Source organism: Apaloderma vittatum, unplaced genomic scaffold, assembly GCF_000703405.1.
Source record: "Apaloderma vittatum isolate BGI_N311 unplaced genomic scaffold, ASM70340v1 scaffold15141, whole genome shotgun sequence".
NCBI lineage: Eukaryota > Metazoa > Chordata > Aves > Trogoniformes > Trogonidae > Apaloderma > Apaloderma vittatum.
In genome coordinates this window covers 1-18676 of record NW_009697504.1, presented here as the reverse complement: position 1 = coordinate 18676, position 18676 = coordinate 1, and the positions used below count along the sequence as shown (strand labels likewise).

The 18676-nt window shown below is 50.8% G+C and overlaps 2 protein-coding genes across 2 annotated transcripts in view; one reads left to right on the top strand and one right to left on the bottom strand.

Annotated features, from left to right (window-relative positions):
- CNNM2 (cyclin and CBS domain divalent metal cation transport mediator 2) overlaps positions 1-68 on the top strand; it is a 115633-nt gene extending 115565 nt beyond the window's left edge. The window contains exon 8 of the mRNA XM_009877659.1: positions 1-68. This exon is cut by the window's left edge and continues 157 nt beyond it. Coding sequence (XP_009875961.1) covers positions 1-68 — 68 coding nt within the window.
- Positions 69-12390: 12322 nt separating this feature from the next.
- On the bottom strand, positions 12391-18263 carry NT5C2 (5'-nucleotidase, cytosolic II; the record flags this gene model as incomplete). The annotated part of the gene is made up of 8 exons (XM_009877660.1): positions 12391-12973; positions 13164-13340; positions 14439-14499; positions 14750-14801; positions 15675-15845; positions 16525-16591; positions 16945-17052; positions 18222-18263. Coding segments are annotated over 8 exons (927 nt in total), but the record flags the coding sequence as incomplete, so codon positions are not given.
- Between the last annotated feature and the right edge of the window lie 413 nt (positions 18264-18676).

The following is an 18676-nucleotide window of genomic DNA, read 5'->3' as shown; positions in this document are numbered from 1 at the left end:
TGAACGAACAGAACTGTGTGACTCACAACAAGCCCAACCACAATATGCACAGTGAAGGAGCCATCTAGGAGCTGACTCCCCACAACCCACTCATCCCATCTCCTCAGCAGGACCAGCCCTCGCTCCTTCCTGCCTCCTCCCCGAGTGTGAACACTGTTAGTATGTGCTTGCAACACTGTGCTGCATCCGGTGTTCTAAGACCAAAGACTTTTGCGTCCGTTCTGGGAGCAGAAGAGGAAGAAACAGGAATAAAGGAGCAAAGAACAAGAGAGACTGAAGCCCCAAGTGTACTTTGGGAATGGTGAGCCACCCTTGAGAATGATGAAAATACTTCTTGCAAAGTAGAATTATGTTTATTTTTTATCTGTATTTTTGATCCTCGTTGGGTTTTTCCTCCTCAGACACATACGGAGAAGTTTAAAAGCTCCTCCAGTTATTTTTTCAAGAGAGCTCATGTTTTTAAAAAGTATTTTGCAGAGTTTTAAATTGTTTCTGTCCTTCTCAAACTTCAAATGGGTTCTGTAGTGGTTTTGTGAATTGACTTCAATGTCCTTAGGTCTCTTTTCACCCCTCTCTGTTCCTTTTTGTTGCCCTGATGAAGAAGTTAGGAACTGGTACTTGTATGTTATTTGTGTCTTAAAAATGAGCAAGCTTCAAGGAACCTCTGGCTTCAGCCACCTAGAGGGTCAAGGGATGAGTATTATTACATTCTTTCAGTTAAGTTTCAGGAAAGGAGTGGTTACTTTGGTATTTAATGATCTCTCAAATTTTGAAAGGTTTCTTTGTAAACCAGGCAAAAGCATTGTTACACTTAAAAGTTTTGTAACCTCCAAAAATTTCGTGTATGTTAAAGATGATACTGGCGGTGCGGGGGGAGTTAATTAGCAAACCTGCAGTCTCGTGAAATGAAAGCTGAGCATAATTTTCCCTAGCGAAGTAGCTGGGTGATTTTTCACTGATGTTCATGACAATTGCATGGTGAAGTAATTGTGCGTACCCCAAAATGAAAAGCTTTTAAGCACTCGTGTGCTGTAGCGGTCTGCACATCATTGCCTTGGCCGGAGCAGATGTGCAAGTAAGGGAGATGTGCCAAGTAAGGGAGAGCATCAGTCCCTGTGCCCCTTAATATTAACACAAAAGATGCTGCTACAGTTACGCCCAAAGTACATCCTCCAGTACAACCTCTGCCAGTGCAAGGATGGGCTCTGCTGAGGAGTTGGGACCATCCTCTCCTCTCCAAGAACTGACAAAACTTTCCGGACGCGAGTGTATTGCACTTCAGGGATTCGGAGAGGTTCGGTTCCAGGCTGTTCCCAGCTGCATTCCTTCCTTTCAGTGGATTTAGAGCACTTCTTTCTCTCTTACCCCTTTTAACAGCCATTATAGGGATTACTGTGGTAGCAGAGCGGAGTGCTTCCCACCCAGCTGCTGCTCGTGCAGGGCACCCTGTGTTGGGCAGCAAAAAACCATTCGTCCACCCCAAAAACCTGAATGCAGACTGGGTGAGCAAGAGGCACCCCATGGCAGTTGTGCGTCACACATTCCCCACTCTCCCAGATGGAGTCTAAGTAATGGGGGAAAAAAATGTCACCCTTCCACAATCCTCTCCCCTTTCCAGTACTGTCTCAAACAAAATGTGAACGTTGTCCTTGGTATCTGGAGTGATTAATATCAGGCGTCATGGTTTCAAGACCGTTCTGTGACCCCTAGCTATGTAGCATTTTTCCTTCTTTCCTTTACACCCAGTCTCATCTGACCCTCAAAGAAGCCCTCAGCCCCAAATGCAGCTGCCAAAGCTCTCTGTTCCTGCACGCCTGCCCCATCTCCCCTGCTCGCGGGCTGGAGAAGGCACTTGCCACAAGTTCCCGCGGTCCGTCCTTGCAAGTGGTGGCTGGAAAGATGCAGTGTTTTGCTGCAGGATCTCCCTGCAGGAAGCTGGGGTGCATTGTGTCAGAGCCAATGGAGTTTGCTTGTGTCTCTCCTCCTCTCTCTTTTGGTTTCAGAAAACAGCCCTAATTTTTGCTATCCCCCTCGATGGGAAAGGTGCAATTCTTCCTTGGAGCCACCCGTGAAGGTGAAGTCCTGGCAAGGGGGCAGAGAAATTGCACAGTATCTAACTTGTGCACTAAGTGAGGAGGAAACAGCGGGCCCAAAGCCTTACCCTCTTATTTAGCTTTTATTAACTTTTTTTTGAGCCCCATATAAAAATGTTTCCTTAGTTTTCATCCTTGCTCTAACACGCACCAGCTCTCGCCGCCACTGAGAGCACGCAGCTCAGCATTGGCATGGGCTGACCTAAGCCCTGCTCATTCCCAGGGAGTTGCCAATATTGCACCTTTCTCGCAAAGCCAAATGTTGAGATGTCACAACATTTGTCCTTGGTGAGGGACTCACCTCACCTCACCAGTTTGTTTATCTAGCGTTGTTGAATGTAAAAGTTTGTTGGAAGCGTTTGACACAGGGAAGTTGAGATGCAGTATCTGTTTTGTCAAACCTGCCGAAGGAGGGAAGGCGCAAGTCAAGGCAGCTTGCTCTCTGGGACGAAGTTGCTCACTGGATCTGACTTCTTCTTATAGCAGGTTATGGATTTGTTTCAGTGTCTGTTTCCTTTTTTTTTTTTAAAAAAAAAAAGGCAGAAAAAAAGAGAAGGCAATTTTTCCAACCAAAGCCATGTGATCCCAAAGCATATACCTCCTGCTTCTGCCCATGCTGCACCATTCCAAAATTTGCAGGTGATCTTTCGCATGACTATTTTTCATCATTTGTACAGAAGCAAGAACAGAAAGTGAAATAATTTCCATGAAAATAGTTGATTATAGATGTTTCATATGGAAAATATGTACCTGACCCAGAGGGGTAAGGAGCTGCTACTACTAATTAGCTTGAAGAACAAGTCATGGTCCTCTCCCTGGAGGGGAAAAAAAAAAATCCAGTCTCCCTGTTCTCAGGGTATTTACAGTTTTAATGTTTAACAAATGCAAGGGGTTCCCAGCCCTCGTGGTTGGAACCGTCACAACCAGAGGAGCCCAGCGCCCAGCTCACGATCACTTCTGAGCCTCTGGACAGCATTTGCTGGTGCCAGGGCTTGGCTCTCTCGACTGTGACGGAGATGCTGCACACGGCATCTGAGTCTGTGCCCTTGCAGAGGGGTCCTGCCAAAGCAGGTCTGCTTTCTGTGCCTCACTGGCTGCCACCTGCAATCCAGCCGGACTCAGATACCAGCTGCTGTGCCGCAGTGCCGTAAGGACGCGTGGCAGGGCTGCTGGTCATCGCTCTGGTGCGGGGCACCAACTGGTGGCTTTGGGAGTCGTTGGACTTGACCTCAGCCCTCGGTAAGGCTTTGACTCGTAGAAAGGATACTGCATCTTCCTCTGTCAACTCCTACTACAGCCTTTGTTCCCCTTGTCCGTCTGCCACCGGGTACAGGCAGAGGGGTGGGCAATGGCCTGTTGGCCGGGGGAGGCTGGGAGGGCATCTAGCCATGGTTTCTACTGTCAATACAATTTTGCACAAGAGTTCTTTGAAGTGAGGTTTTCAACACTAATATCTTAAATGCACAACTGTGAATTATAACTTTTACACTCCTGTTGGTTGAATTTCCTTTAAATGAAATGAACCTGAATCTGTTGTAACTATGATTTTTTTTTTTTTAATTCTGTGTATTGCCAAATCTTTGTAAAGAGTGAAGGATGTTCTTGCTTTCCAATGAGAATCTTTCTCCAAACAAGACTGACTCTGGTGACATGGAGATCATACGAAGCACACTAGTTCTGAGTGGAGAGAGGCTCAGGGTGGGCTTAGCAAACCAACCGCAGCCTCTCTGTAGATCCTAAGCTCAGACCCTCCAGAGTTTACAAAGCCCTTGTTTTATTTTCAGCTTGTCCGCTCCCTGAAATCCCTGTGCAGCTGAAGGCCACTGCCCCAGAGGAGCTCAGGACAAGGAATCCTGTAGAGGGACGAGGGATGCTGGCAGGGTGGCTGGGGAGCGGGGGCCCGGAGGCTGGCATGGCAGGACAAGGTGCTTCCCCATCCAGTTGCACCGGCAGAACAAGCTCATGGGGCAAGTCCTTCCACCACTCTCCACTTCTGCTTCAAACCTCTAGTCGTATGTAGCCTCCTCTCACGCTTTTTTTTCGCCCGTGCACGCTCCTTCTCTGCACGGAGCGGGGATGGTATGATGCAGAGACCTGCAGCTGGAGCTGACTGCTTGAAGCTTGCTGTTCTTGCGCCCTGTTGAAAGAGGGGTCAGCCACTCATTCACATTGTGTTCACTGTTCTGTTCCTCCCTTCTTCTCCTGGACTTCCTCCCCTTTTCCTTACCCCAACGTGTGGGTTTGTTTTTTCTTTTTCTTCTTTTCTTTAAGTGCCTTTTTGTGCAGGTGGAGCTGGCAAGAGCAGGAGTCTCGGGATATGGCCCTTTGCACTCACCTTAGACCTGGAGAAAGCTCAGGGGGAGCAGGGCAAGTTGCCCGTGATGGCCCATGGATATCACCCATTGCTGCTTCTCAGCCTTTGGGGCCCAGTTCAGATGAGGATGAGATTTTGACACTGGTGGTGTCAGGCGCTGCCTCAAATCAGCTCAAAGAAAACCAAAGAGGTAGCTTTGTGCGAGGGGCTGCTTGGGCAGCGGCGGTGCTTCCTGTGATCTCTGCAGAGCTCAGCCAAGGGGACGTGGGGGTTTGGACAGCAAAGAGCAGCGCTGTCTCCTCACGAGCATCCTGTGTAAGTATCCTGCATGATGGAGAACACAGCCACATTCTCCAGGACCCCTTGGAACATGCATCTTCCTTATGCTGAAATACACTATAGAAATCATTCCCACATGAAAGATGTACCATATTTTATATGATATCTAATACACATGTCTGTGGTTTTAAAACTAGTACCTGTGTACCAGTTGTCAAGTTATCCAGTGTCTGGATTATCAGTAGAAAACTGGGATTGGGGGGGCGGGGGAGTGGGGAAGGGTGCTGCAGTGAGTACCTCTTGTTGTGATGCTAATTTGAGGCTTCATCCCAAAGGTGTCTCACCGGTGTTGTGGGGTTCCTGTGCTCGTATTGTGAGCTGTCAGGCGTGAAGCTAGCACAGAGCAGAAAACCAGCGTGTGCTGAAAGGCTTAGTGTGACACAGACCCGGGCTTGCTGCCCACCCTGCTGCCTGGCATTACACCACATCTCTAAATAGATCCAAAGAAGTACCTGGTCCTTGGATACTGAGGGTTGGTTTGGCCCAATAGCGAAATGATGAGCTTTAACTAACATGATTGAAAGCGGTGCATCTTTTCATGGCATGGAGGAGAAAGCAACCTTCATCCTGACTTGACCAGCAGGGAGAACAAGCTTCACACTACAAGCTGGTCTGGGAAGCCGTCCTCATCCCTGCTCTGTTGTTCTACTCGGTCCATCGCTTGCAGGTCTCTTGCTGTTGTGATTGATGGGTGATAGCGGCCTCGCTCTCATGCGTTGGCAGCACAAGGGACTTGGAGACATCCACGACTTCTCACAGAGCCCCCCACGTAATCCCGGGGTGACTTGCTCTTTTCTTGGAGTCTGGCTTCACACTGGATTGTGTTCCTCTGTGGTTACATGTCCAGGCAAGGGGATGCTGTTGCTGCAGGTCCCAGGCAGTATGGTTGAGCTTTTTAGTCTGGTTGTGCATGTTTGCTGTTCTGTTAGAAGCTGGGTGCTGAACCTGGGGAGGCCAGAGCATTCCCTAGGAGAAAGTCTGGGATCCCAGTGCGCTTCCTTGAGCTGCAGGGATGGAAGGGGGTGCCAGAAAGCTGCCTCCAGCCCATGGCACGGTACAGGTGATGGAGGGAGGTATTTCACAATCGGTAGTGCTGAACTCGGTCAAAGTGACGTCTTGTTGTTCTCATTATCCTGAGGTCAGGCTCTGTAGCGGTTCTGCACCTTGGAAATACGGTACTCAAAGCTGTAGGTCTTCTGTCTCCAGCTGAAAAATGTCTGTTCTCTCTCCTGAGGTTTCTCCTTTGGGCTCCGTTTTCATCTGAGCAGGGCCAATCACTGGGATCCTGCAGAGGATGGTGCCCTCACTGCTCTCCCCACTCCAGTGAAGATTTCTGGCTAACGAAGTGCTTGATATCTAATCCTTCCCGTTGCAGGAGAGGTTTGGCCATTCTCAAAAGAAGCTGCCTCTCATAGAGCCGGGCTTGAGGTTTGTCAGCTCTCATGAGCCAAGCGAGCACCTGCAACATGCAAATGCTGCAGGTGACTCTGATGCTCCAGAGGTGGATTTGATGTCTCTCTTGTCTTCTCCTGGGATCAGCGTGGCAGTCGGTTGATAGCAGGGTTTGTTGGAGAGGAAAGGCTTGTCCCAGCTTTTAGTCCTCGGTGGAGCAGTCTAGTATCTCATTTCAGCAGTTTGGAGGCTGCGAAGTTTTATAAAAGGAGGAATTTTCTTATCCTCTGGACATCACTGCTGTACCAAATGCTTGCAAATTCAAGTGAAAAACTTGTAGGTGTCAGGTGACTAGCCTGGATCATAGGCCTTCAATTGGAAGTGCCAATTCTGCACGCCTGCCTTCTGGATTTGCCCTAAGATCAGTGTGTAAGGGTGGAGGGGACTCGTGGTGACCTCCTCTGCTCACAGAAGTGACAGACTGGCTGCGCCTAGGTCAGCTCTAGCATCATCTTTGCTTCAAGTCTCAGGTCCCAGCAGGCTGGGCTGGCTTGGCCAGCAGGTTTTTACCCAGGGTACGTGCTCTGTCCTGCGTCGTGCTGGCTTGGATTCAGCACCCTGGCTTTCTGTGGCTGCTGCTCTCCCGTCAGCCGTGGCTGTTCCTCTGCTCTTCTCACTGTGGTTTGGTTGAGTTTTCAGGAAGGCGAGAGAAGGAGGTGCAGCAGTCAGGAATGTGTGATGCTGCAGCCATCCGGTCTTCATTCCTTACACTAAAGCCAGGAGATGCTGCTCAAGGTACTCCGCCTTCTGCACAGACTGTCTGAAGCTTGGAGAACGGAAGCCCACCAGGACCCCAGCACCAGTGCTCCGGTCCCGTTTGATCCATGTTCTCCTGAGCACAAGGGTGGCTTATGGGCGGTTCAGGGTTAGGGACCTCAGAGCTCTTGGCATGTGCTTTCTCCAGCACACAGAGCTGCAGACCCAGCCTCAACACCTGAGTCACAGGGCAGGCACCTGGATGCCAAATGCATTGAATCGGAAAACCCAAATACCTGAGAAGCGTTCCTGGAAGCCATGAGCGGCTGGTGCTCGGCAGCCGGAGCTCTCACACCAAACCTTTCTCCTGCAGCCAGGTCCATCCTGGCTGCCCCAAGCCTCCTCCCAGCTGCTGCTAGCTCAGCCTAGGTCCCCCTTGTGCAGAAGCACAGCGGCTCTCCCTCCGCTGTGCATTTTCGTGGTTCTCTGAACCCACTCAGCCACTCCAGCCGGCTCTTCCCTGTGTCTTATTTGCCATCGTACGTGGTCTTGCAAATTGTATCATATTGTACATGACTTCAGGTTTCCAGAGTTGTAGTATTCTGACTACAGTATTTCCATGTGTGTACATAAACCTGAATAAGCACAACTGAAATCCTGAATGAAGTGTATACGTTTCATATACTGATTGTCATACAAGTGAATTTTATAATTATTCCAATTTTGTTGTAGATTTCCAATCTTTCCTATTTATTTTGTACCAGATTTATTTGTATATTTTGTGATTTTGTTTAAAAGCATTTTGTTTATTTCTATTCTTTTTAGATAAATGATGATTTTTTTTCTGTTGAACATTCCAGTTTATGCATTTTTCCCTCCTCCATGCTCCCCCCTCATTTCCAAGGGATGGATTTTGGCATGCGGGTGGTGGGGCTGTTGTCAATGATCCCGGACCCAGATCATCAGCACTCTTTAATCTCCAACTGTCAAGAGTCACGGAGAGGCTGGACCCTGTTCCCCTTAGAGCCAGGTCTTGCTCTTTGCATTGGTGGGTCTGGGCCCATAAGTCCTCGAGCCGGGGAGGGCTGCGCAGGCGCTTTTGCTGATCAGGAGCTGGGAAGCTGGTGCCAATGGCAAGCAGCTGATTTCCTCTTTCTGAAGTTCTCTTGAGGGTGAGGGCCTTTTTCTTCCACTAATAAACCCCCCTTATTTACAGCCTACTCTCCATATATTGTTTGTTTGTCTGTAAGCGCAGATGCCATCTGTCTGTCCGTCTGTAGCACGCGTTCCTGGCAGGCAATGGGTGACACAGCGAGGGACGTGGCTGGTGGTGATGGCTGCTCCATTGGACAGGAATCACTGGTCGAGCGAGTCTGTCCTGTGTGTGATGTGCCTCCACCTCTCCCCTGATATCGGGGCTTCAGCAGCAGAGTTGTGCCAGAGACGTATTTCTGAGCAGGAGAGCGACCCCGTGCTTAGTCCCAGCATTGCTTCCAGCTCCACGCCTGTGGAGAAACGGTCGACCCTTCCCTGTGTGACAGATACAGTCCTCCTGTGGGGCCGTTTTGTGCTTCTGCCATCCCTCAGCCCCTGTCCTCCTCGCAGTCATTTCACCAGCTGCTCTCCCTGCACTGGCCTTTCTTCCTCACCCAGCTCTTGAGGTGCTAAACCCTGGAGTAACGAGCTGGGCAACGTCTGCTCAAGCCTTGTGTGGGGTTTTGCTCCATCCAGCACAGCCTGTCTCCCTGTTCCATGAGGTGGCCCCATTCCTCATGGACCTGGCTCCCTGATGTCATGTCAGCAGGATGGGGAGAATGGCAAGTCCTGCGAGGACTCCTGCTCCTGTGGCAGCAGGAGGCAGGATGCTGCAAAGAGGATGTAAGTAGAAACGATGTGAAGGCAAACTGCAGGGCTGGCTCTGGCAGTGAAGTGGGAAGGAGGAGCAGGGCAGGCAAGCCTCGGGCTCCTGGACAGGTGGGTGCCAAAGGTCCCTGCAGGGAGGAGGGGGGGTGTTGGCTGCACCGTGGCAGTGGGATGGGAGCAGTGCCTGAAGCGAAGGCAGCTGCACCTGGGGGCTCTGCGTCCTTGAAGCTCCAGCAGCAGAGACTGGATGGCCAGCACTGAAGGCCAGGTCTCACACACCATGTGAGTTGTGCTCAAGGTCACCTTTTGTACCTATAGGTTGTTACGTCCTGGTAACCATTCACTCCTCCCACAAGCACTGTTGCCACATTGCTCTGAGTGGCTGGCCAGCCCTGCGCTCCTGCCCCAGGGCCCTTCTGCTGGAGGTGAGCACCTTGTGCAGGGCTAAGGTGGGCGGGTGGCTCCATGCTTATGAAAATGCCTTGTCCATGTATGCTGCAGGTGGCTGGGGCTTCAGGCACCGAGGCTGCAATAGCTGCTGCTCAGCAACTGGCATGGGACTTCGCACCCTCCATCGTGGTTACAGTGTACCCTGACTCCTGAGTTTGTGCAGCAGTGGAGGAGAGAGTGTAAAAGAAGAGGAGCTGGGAACATCTCTAGTTACGCTGACCTTTTCAGAAGTGCTTGCTAGGCTAACACTAAACATCTGCAGGGCTGTGGCTAAGGGCGAGCCTCAGGCTGCTGTTGCTGGTGAGTCTTCTCAGTGCCACCCCTGTAAGCCCCCACCATGAGCTCCCTCCATCTCTGCAGAGCAGTGAAGGTGGGTCTGTGGTGTTGCAGAAAGTGGGAGAAACCAGAAATCAGGTCAGTGAGAGCTCAAGGCAAGGGGAAGTGTGTCCCGGTGCTTGCCTTACTCCCAACAAGCTTTTCATAGAATCATAAATACTAGACAAAACCTCCAAGATCATCAAGTCCAACTGTCAACCCAAAGCCACCATGACCTCCAGAGAGCTGCCTGATGGTGAACAGCAGCATGCTCATGCTTTAGCATGGGTGATCAGGCCATAGGGTGGGAGCCTGGCAGCAGCTGCAGCTTACAGTGGCTTTTCGTGGGGGCTCTGCAGAGCTGTTGGAGACAAGGTCCTGTCTGGCCACGGGCTTGTGGGGAAGGCCGCTGCCTGCCAGAGGTGTGGGCTAGTGGGCTGTGACAATGCCCACTGTGCCAGCTAGGGCAAGAAGCTGCACTGTGGCTTTCACAAAGCAGTTTCTTACTGCAATACCATTGCGGAGCCGGTGCCAGATGGGCAGCATGGCACGAGGGGCAGAGAGCAGTGCCTCTGTGACTGTCAGGCTCTGCCTGCCATTTTCCCACCATCAAGTGAGGGTCAAATACTTTCCATTGCTCCAGCCTTGAAGTGTCTTCTCCCCATCGAAGTCAGAAAATAGCCCTAGGCTGGGAGCGAGCTATTTGTGGCAATTGGTTAAGGAGGAGGAATGCACGGAGTTCCCCAGGCCTCCCTTCCTGCAGCCGAATGCCCTCCCCAGCTGCTGAGCTAAGGCTTAAAAAATTCAAGTGGCTATACTTGGAGAAATGAGATTTGAACACAGCAACACCCAGCATGGTCGTTACTGAAAGGGCTCAGGAACAGCTCCCTCAAACCCTTCCTGCAGCCAGCCTCGCTGTGGGTACATGTTAGCTTCTCTCCAGACCCCAAAATGAAGGGCTCAGGGACCCATCGCTGGGTTTTATCAGCCCCTGAAGCATTGGCTGTTGATCGTTGGCCATGAGCTGCAGCCATTTAGCACTGCTTTTCCATTTGGCTCTTTGGGCCCTGGATTCGGCATAGCCTCCTGTGGTAGCTTTGGTGGCAGGGCCTGGTCTGGTTTGGCTGATACCGCGGTTTGTTTCCAGGCGAGGGCTGAGCAGAGCAGTGTGCTGGTCCCCATCTCCACCTGGTATGGGGTCACAGGACTTTCGGCGAGGCCAGCCAATGCTGTCGCTGCAGCAGCACTGGCCTGCTCTGGGTATTTTTTTCTCTGTTTAACCAGGTTTGCAGCTCCTGGTGGCCATGGGCCTTGCTGCGCCACCCTGGGCACTGGCTGTGTGTGGTGTGGAGCCACCCTTGGTAATGCCTATTGGAAAGGTGGAATGTTGGAGGTGGTGGCAGGGGGGGATGTGGCCCTTCCCACCAAAAATCTCTCCTTGCTCTCTGAATCCAGGCCACAGTGTTTGTCTCCCCGTGCCTCCCACCTGAAGCCAATGGGGCTAACAAAAGCCTCGTGCTCCCCACCCCATGGCTTCCTGCCCACCTGCTCCCCAGGGACTACACAAGCCCTTAAAGCCAGATCCACAGCCACTGCTCACCAGTGCTTCCTACAACCAAGTCCTGGAGATGCTTTCCCTCTTCCTCAGTCCCTGCCACCTCCAGCACAGCCCTCATCATCTCAGCGACGCACCACAAAGCACCAGGCGTTTCTTAGAAACATCATCATTTATTGACTTGAACAACTGCCACAACAGCAGCAGTGTTTCCTGCTCAGATGTTGGTGGTGTGTTTTTTTTCTTTATTTTCTCCTAAGGTACTTTAAAATGAAAAAAAAGAAGATTAAATGAGTTTATGGTACTGAAACAACAGTCGAATTGATTACAAGAGGGCCCTTGTTGTAATCCCTTCACAGCGAACGGCACAGGCTGGAGTAAGGGAGGCTGCACCCATGATAGAGAGGAAAACTGCAGGGCACTGCGGCATGCTGGCTCTGTGCCTTCCCCGGGCTGGCTTTCAGGCAGGACTGCTTGCCCCTCCCCGTGGGGCACCCCCTGTCCCCTGTCACCCTCCCTGGATGGGGACACAGCCTTGCCCACCGTAGCCTGCGATGAGGCTCCGCTTGATCCACGCCAGGCCAAAGGCAAGGGCAGCTGCCTGCTGGGCTGGGGTTCCCCAGCTCCCACCATAGGGCTGGCCCTGAGGCACATGCCATTCCCTAGTTTAGGACAGACACGCGTGGCCTGCAGCATTGTGGAATCAACGCCCTTTCACTCCAGATGGTGGCTGGGTTTGTCTTTGGGATGCTTCACTTTCTTAAAAGCTGAGCGGACAGAAAGGTCAGTAATAGGCAGTAGGAAAACAAACCGACTGACATAATGCTAAAGCAGTAGCTTCAAACTCCTGGGTTAATATTTACTACTGAAACTACGGGAGTTGAGAACACAGTGTGCAGCTCAGCTGTTTGAGAAATGCGCCAGAAATCATGCATCACGTGCTGCTGATGATGAAAGAGAGCTTTGAAACACGGGGAGAGGGCAACAAGCATCTACAAGCCAAAACATGTACAGCTACAGATATGCAAGAGCTGGAATCCCACTGCCATCCTTGATGGCTAGAGGAATCGAACCACTTACACAGAGAAACTCACGCCAAGCAGAGGGTAAACAGTGTTGGAAGCCACAGCAACACCCTGGCTAACACGGGGAGTGGGGAGTTCGTAACTCAGAAGCAGAGGGTTAAGGGCAGCAACCCAACGGGCAGGAAGATCTGGATCATTTTTGCCTCCTGCGGGGCCCAGCACATCCCTTCTTTCTTCACAGCAAACGTAACAAATGGCAAAAACCGTTCACAGGACACCATACAAATGAAAATCAAATGAAACATCATCACGAGAAAGGGAGAAACATGCAGCATCCCTAAATGTAATGGGAGCAGCACGACAGCACAGGTGGGCAGTCCAATCTGAACGCATCATCCAGGCAGAATCTTATCAGCTTTTTGAACCGTCTGCAAAACTGAAAACAAGGGTCTCCTCCTAATTAGTGTTAATTTGTTAGAAGTTTCCGGACACTTTCAAAATGTGCCTCTGCAAGAATCACACCCCCCCCAACCCATCACCCCAAGGGCCCCAACAAAGGAATCCGCTCCTGATCACTGCTAGAGTCATGGTTTATCTTCAGAGACGCTTTGCTTTTTCCTTCTTATTCCTCTTCCTCTTCCTCCTCCTCTTCCTCTTCCTCATCGTCATCTTCATCGTGGCAATGTGTGATTTCCTGAGGTGCCTGGGGGAAGAGGTTGGGCGGTTTGATCTCACTGATGGAGCGGGTCAGCTGATGCCGTTTGTAGTCAGAATCTTTAAAATCCACTGAGGTGCGATTGCGTGTGGCCATCGGCGACTCCTTCTCATTGATGTCAACATGCGTGTGCTCTACCGTGGACTCATGTGGCATCTGCACAGGTAAGAGAGAGAGAGAGGAGATGGCAAGGGGTGTCCCAGTCCCAGGGTATGTCCCTGAGACAGATGGAGAACAAACCCCAGAATGTGACCCTTTGGCCCATGGTGCATTAAGTGCCACCCAGCCCTCCAAGGTGCAGGCACCCTTGGTACCCCCACCCACCTCCCTGTGGGCTGCAACTCACCAGGACGTGGGCGGCTCTGAAGAGGTAGCTGAAGGGGTAGTAAAGGAGGTTGATGAAGGAGGCTGCATAGAGATCGGCGTAGCGCATCACCTGGCTGGCAAACAGGGTCTGCCGAGAGCCGCTGCGGAAGAGGCTCCCCATCATCCCATAGCACATGTCCATGTCGTGGGTCACTTTCTACAAGCAAAGGGCAGATTAGATCCTGCACCGGGCAGGCAGCAGCACAGAGCCATGACAACAATGGAGCGTGCTGGGGGCTACGTCAGATCTGCAAGGATCTCCAGCAAGGCTTTCTGTGCTCATATCCCACAGCATCAAGGTACAGCAGAGTCCTAGCCAGCAGAAAGGAGGGCAGCAGCAGGCTCAGGGCCAGCCCCTGCTGCAGGCTGGCACCCCAGGGCTGGCTACAGCCCCTCCAATCTTCTGTGTGCCAACACCCTGCCCTGCAGCAGCGAGCGCCATCAGGCAGTGCTGCTGTGTGGCTGAGGAAGGAGATCTATTCCAGACTAGGCTGCCTTTCAGGAGCCCCAGTGACACCAGTGAGCTGAGAAGCTTCCCCATTTGTGTCCACAAAGACAGAGCAGCTTTGCCAAGCCTGCCCAAAGGCAGAGCAAAGCATTTCAGCCCACCCAAAGGCAGAGCAAAACCTTTCAGGGCTGAGCAGTGGGGTTGGGCCGTCAAGCCCTTAGGGATTATAGAATCATTAGGGTTGGAAAAGACCCCTAAGAGCATCTAGTTCTACCATCTAACCAACACTACCATGTTTTTTAACACTTCCAGGGATGGTGATTCCACCACTTCTCTGGGTAGCCCATTCCAATGCCTCACCACGCTTTCAGCATAGAAATTTTTCCTAATATTTAATCTAAACCTCCCCTGGTGCAACTTGAGGCCATTTGCTCTTGTCCTGTCATTAGTAACTTGGGAGAAGAGACCAACACCTACCTCACTACAACCTCCTTTCACGTAGTTGTAGAATAGCAGTGAGATCGCCTCTCAGCCTCTTGTTCTCCAGGCTAACAATCCCAGCTCCCTCAGCCACTCCTCGTAATATTTGTTCTCCAGACCCTTTACCAGCTTCGTTTCCCTTCTCTGGACCCACTCCAGCACCTTAATGTCTTTCTTATACTGCAGTGCCCAAAACTGAGCACAGAACTCAAGCTGTGGCCTCACCGGTGCCAAGTACAGGGCACGATTACTCCCCTACTCCTCCTAGACACAATGTTCCTGATACAAGTCAGGATGAGATTGAAAAGAGATTTTTATGATTGGTACCTTAATGCGTCTCTGGATGGAGCTGATGTCAGGGCGTTCATTGCTGCTGCTGTCCAGATGCCTAGTTACAGGTGAGAAGGTAAACACATGGTGTGAAAAGCCTTTCAGAACCAGATGCTGTGGGATGGGGGCTTGGGGAAAGGAGGCTGGTCTGGAGGGGAAAGTTGGTCTCGCAGGCAGAGCCCAGGCCTGATTTAAAGCTCTGGCAGCAGTGCCACCAACCCAAACCCCGTGGTTTCAGCAGAGCCACTTGTCAGCTGTCGCTAGGCTGGGAGAGGTGGCAGGGAAGTTGTCACTGTTTGAACACTCACTTGTATAGTTCGGCCAAGAAAATATCCAGGCTCTGCAGTTCTTCAAAAAGGGCTGGAAAATCCAGAAAAGAAAGGGAGGGGGAAAGGTAAGTTTAAGCTGTTAAAGTAAGTGAAAAGGGGTGAAAGCAAACCCACCATCCTTCCCGTTCCCCTTGCATAGCAGAGGAGGGGCACTGCATCAAGAAGCATGGCACCTCACTGCCACTGTGCAGGGAGAGGGGTTAGTTGTGCTTTGTGCCACTGGCAGAGCTCTGGGCTTGCTTTCTTGTTGCCCCCTTCAGTTCTGAGACTGAAACTTTGCAGCCCTCACCAAAACCTTCCAACTGTCCATGGGGCAACTTGCATAACCCCCACACCTATTTACACACCAAAGGGCAAAGCCAGGAGACAAGCAGTAGCACAGGAGGGTGGAAAACACACAGCACTTTGGCAGCAGAGCAGTAGAGTAAGCAGGAGGAAGGAGGAGGAAGCGGCTGGTGAGCAGGGTCTCCCTGCAGATGGGAGAGCAGTCATGGCTCAGGCATTATAGGGAGAATAACCCAGGCGTCTTGTCAGATACTTTTTATCAGAGAAGCCACGACTCCATACAAGCAGAGGGAGAGGAGTTTTTTCGGGGAGGGTTATGGGTGAGGAACAACCCATCCTCACGCAGCTGCACCTTCTCCCCTGATCAAGTCAGCGCTTGGCTGATCACACACAAGCAGCTTGGGAAAGAGCACAGGAAAGGCTGGGACGCTGAGGCAAGCCCATGGAGAGCTGCGCCAGCTCCTGCCACCAACAGCCAGACCAAGGGAAAAAGGGCAAAAAGGAGAAGCGACAAGCCAGTGTGATCTCTCCTCTGCACCCCTATGCCCTGGTGATCTCAGGGGTGCAGCATCAGGCAAGCAAGAGCAAAGCTTAGCCTGGGGTTTGTCTGGCTGCTGACCACTTTTGTCTGTCCAGACGTGCAGCTCCTGCGCCAGCTCGGGGATCACCAGGAAGGTTCTCCAGCCCTGGCGCTTCTTGGACTTGAGGATGTCTCCAAAGATATGATCTCCGATGTACAAGATATCCTTCCCTTTGGCCCCCAGCAGGTCACAGACGGTGTCCGAAGAGCCTGAATGAAGAGTGGCATGGCTCAGAATGGGGAGACAAAGGAAACACATTCCTCATTTCAGAAAACCAGGACAGAGGAGGTACACTTTCCTCCCAGAAACCTCCACTGTTAAATACAGCACCCCGTTATGGCCATGGCAGCACGGGGCACTGCCCACCCGTCTGGGAGTTCACCCAGGGGCAGCTTTGCTCATGCACCATTCCACATAAATGGCAGCAACAGAGGGGCCGTGCTGCCTCCCATCCCACGTGAGAGTTACGGAGCCCTGGGCGTCAGACAGCCCTCTATATCCATCAGCTGCCCTTGCATGGCTCAGGGGACCCTCCAAACATGGTCACACTGGTGGCAGCATCATAAGCATAGCTCGGCCAGCTGCACTGGGCCAGCTGCAGCTTGCTCCACCACAAGCCGTGCCGTGGCATTTCCTGGACCCTCCCTGGCAAATCAAAAAAGGGCATTTGACGAGGAACAGGCCCACTTCTTCCCTGCACTGGGTATCAGTGATGATGGAGAGCATCTGGTGCAGCGTGCAGAGGACACAGTACAATGTTCTTTGGGAAACACAACCTTGCCTAGCACCTGGCACAAGTCCTCTCACAGCCAGAGTGGATAAAGGCCACAAGGGGCCATGAGGGCACTTCAGAACCACTCCACAAGAAAAGAAGGGTTCTTGCCTCACCTCCTGAGTACACGATGCCGTGCTGCAGTGGGCCAGTGTAGGTACCAATCTTCAGCTTCCCAGTCACCTGAGAAAGGAGTCATTGCGTTAGTACAGAACAGCTGATGGTCTGGATCTTTTCTGTCCTATTGATACTTTATTCTTTGGCTCTCTGTTTCACTCCCAGGCAGCCCAGACGTGGCTTTCCACATTCTCTTAACCTATTGTCACCTGAGGTACGTTACAGAAGCCATCAAAGTCCCGAGATCTGCTGTGCCCCAGGTGATGGCGTTGCTTAGGAATCACTAAGAAGACAAGCCAGCCCACCATTTCTAAGGCAGGTTCCGTCTAAACAGGTTTTACCTGTTGCCACTGAGAGTTGCCACACAGGAGGTTCACAAGCCCTTCCAGCCATAGAGATACCCTCCATATAATACTCACCGTGTCCACCTGCCGCAACACGGTGCCTTCCCCAAAGAAGAGGGGTTTTCGCGCATCCACCAGGATCAGGTCGAAGTAGGACTGCCAGGGCCGATGGGCACTTCCAGGCTGCAAAGGCAAAACCAAACCCCTGAACCAGGCACAACAAAATCAACCACAGGGAGTTTAACTGGAGCGTTACTGGCAATAGCCATACCCTTGTGACACTGCTGCTCCATCAAAATCTCCTAGCTCATACCTCTCCTGTGGTACAACGCTGGGCTGCCAATACATCACCTAAAGCATTCCCCTTTTGTGGCAAGCCCATCGCAACCCAGCCTAGCAGTGAGGACTGAGGATGTGGTGTGAGGTAGGAGAACTGCACTGAGCATCCATGGCACAGCACAGCTGTTGTGTAAAGAGATGCTGTAAATGACAGCGCTGCCACTGTTTCTGAAGGTGACATCCTGCATAGACCCAGACATGTGCAACTTCACAGCTGTTACTTTGATACTGGCCATGCTGGTACTTTTGCCAAGAGTGGGTAAATGCCTGGACTCTATTCCACAGAGCACAGCTCTAAATCACAGCCCTGGCCAAGGGACACTGGGCACTCACGGGCCTTTTCTGCTCCATGCTTCCACTCTTTCTGAGATCAAGACCACAACATGGATTTTTTTTAAGCTATCAGTCATGGTGATCTGCAAACTTCTCCCTTGGCCACCTTCACCTTTAGAGCACAGTGTAAAAACACATCTTTTGAGCATGAGATAGCCTCCCACTAGGAGACTGAGAAAGCAGTAGAAATTCAGCCCATAAGGTTTTCCCCAAAAGTTGGAAGGCTGAGTTTTGACCTCAGAAAAATAGAAAGAGCGTGATTAAAACCTTTGGAGTTACCATAGTCAAGGCACAATCAGCCATAAATATTTCTGCTGTTTTAGAAAACTCTTTTGTTTCCATCAAGGTTTTTTGGTTTGTTTTTAGCAACACCTAAAACATTGTTCTAGATTTCTAAGAAACCTGGCTGCAAAATGCCACAGTTAAAATGTGTTATCACTAAAATAATGTTATCATTAAGATAGATTATTGGTTGAGACCAGATGATGCCTCTTTTCTCTTTGTTATGTTGTATTTACTTTGATCCCATTCAAACAGGACACAAACCAGCAAGTGTATTTTAACTAGATTAAAGCAACTAATCCCATGCAGCCGAAGAAGAGGGATTAAAATGCTTTCCAGCTACACAGATAATTAGGCACATCAGTTTCTATTGGAACTGCAGTCTAGAAATCACATACCTTTGGTCCATGTGGAAAGTCAAACAAGTAAGTCATAATTTTCTGAAAGACGGAAAGAAAGTATTCAAAGATGTGTTTTTAAACATACATTTGTGTAGTTTATAAAAGCATACTTTTCTGCTTTTCAGGTTACAAAACTTTATTCTCAGGATTTACAGGGAAGTCAGCGTAAGATTTGGAGACAAAATGAATGGACAGAATTTAAAGTGACAGGAATTAAACCAGCAATTTTTACAATCAAAGAACACATTTGCCTCAGAAATCAGCACACTCCACATCTTGCAATGCTTTACAATGGCATATGAATCTTTAAATTAGCAGTGTTGCAGCAACCTGACATTTACCTGGAGTTGAAGTAATCATGCTTATTCCTACGGCAGAGCAGACAGCCCTTTCTGGCTCTTAGACCTCTCCAGGACCAGGGCTCAGAGGAAGTCAAGATAAAGGAGGAGTTT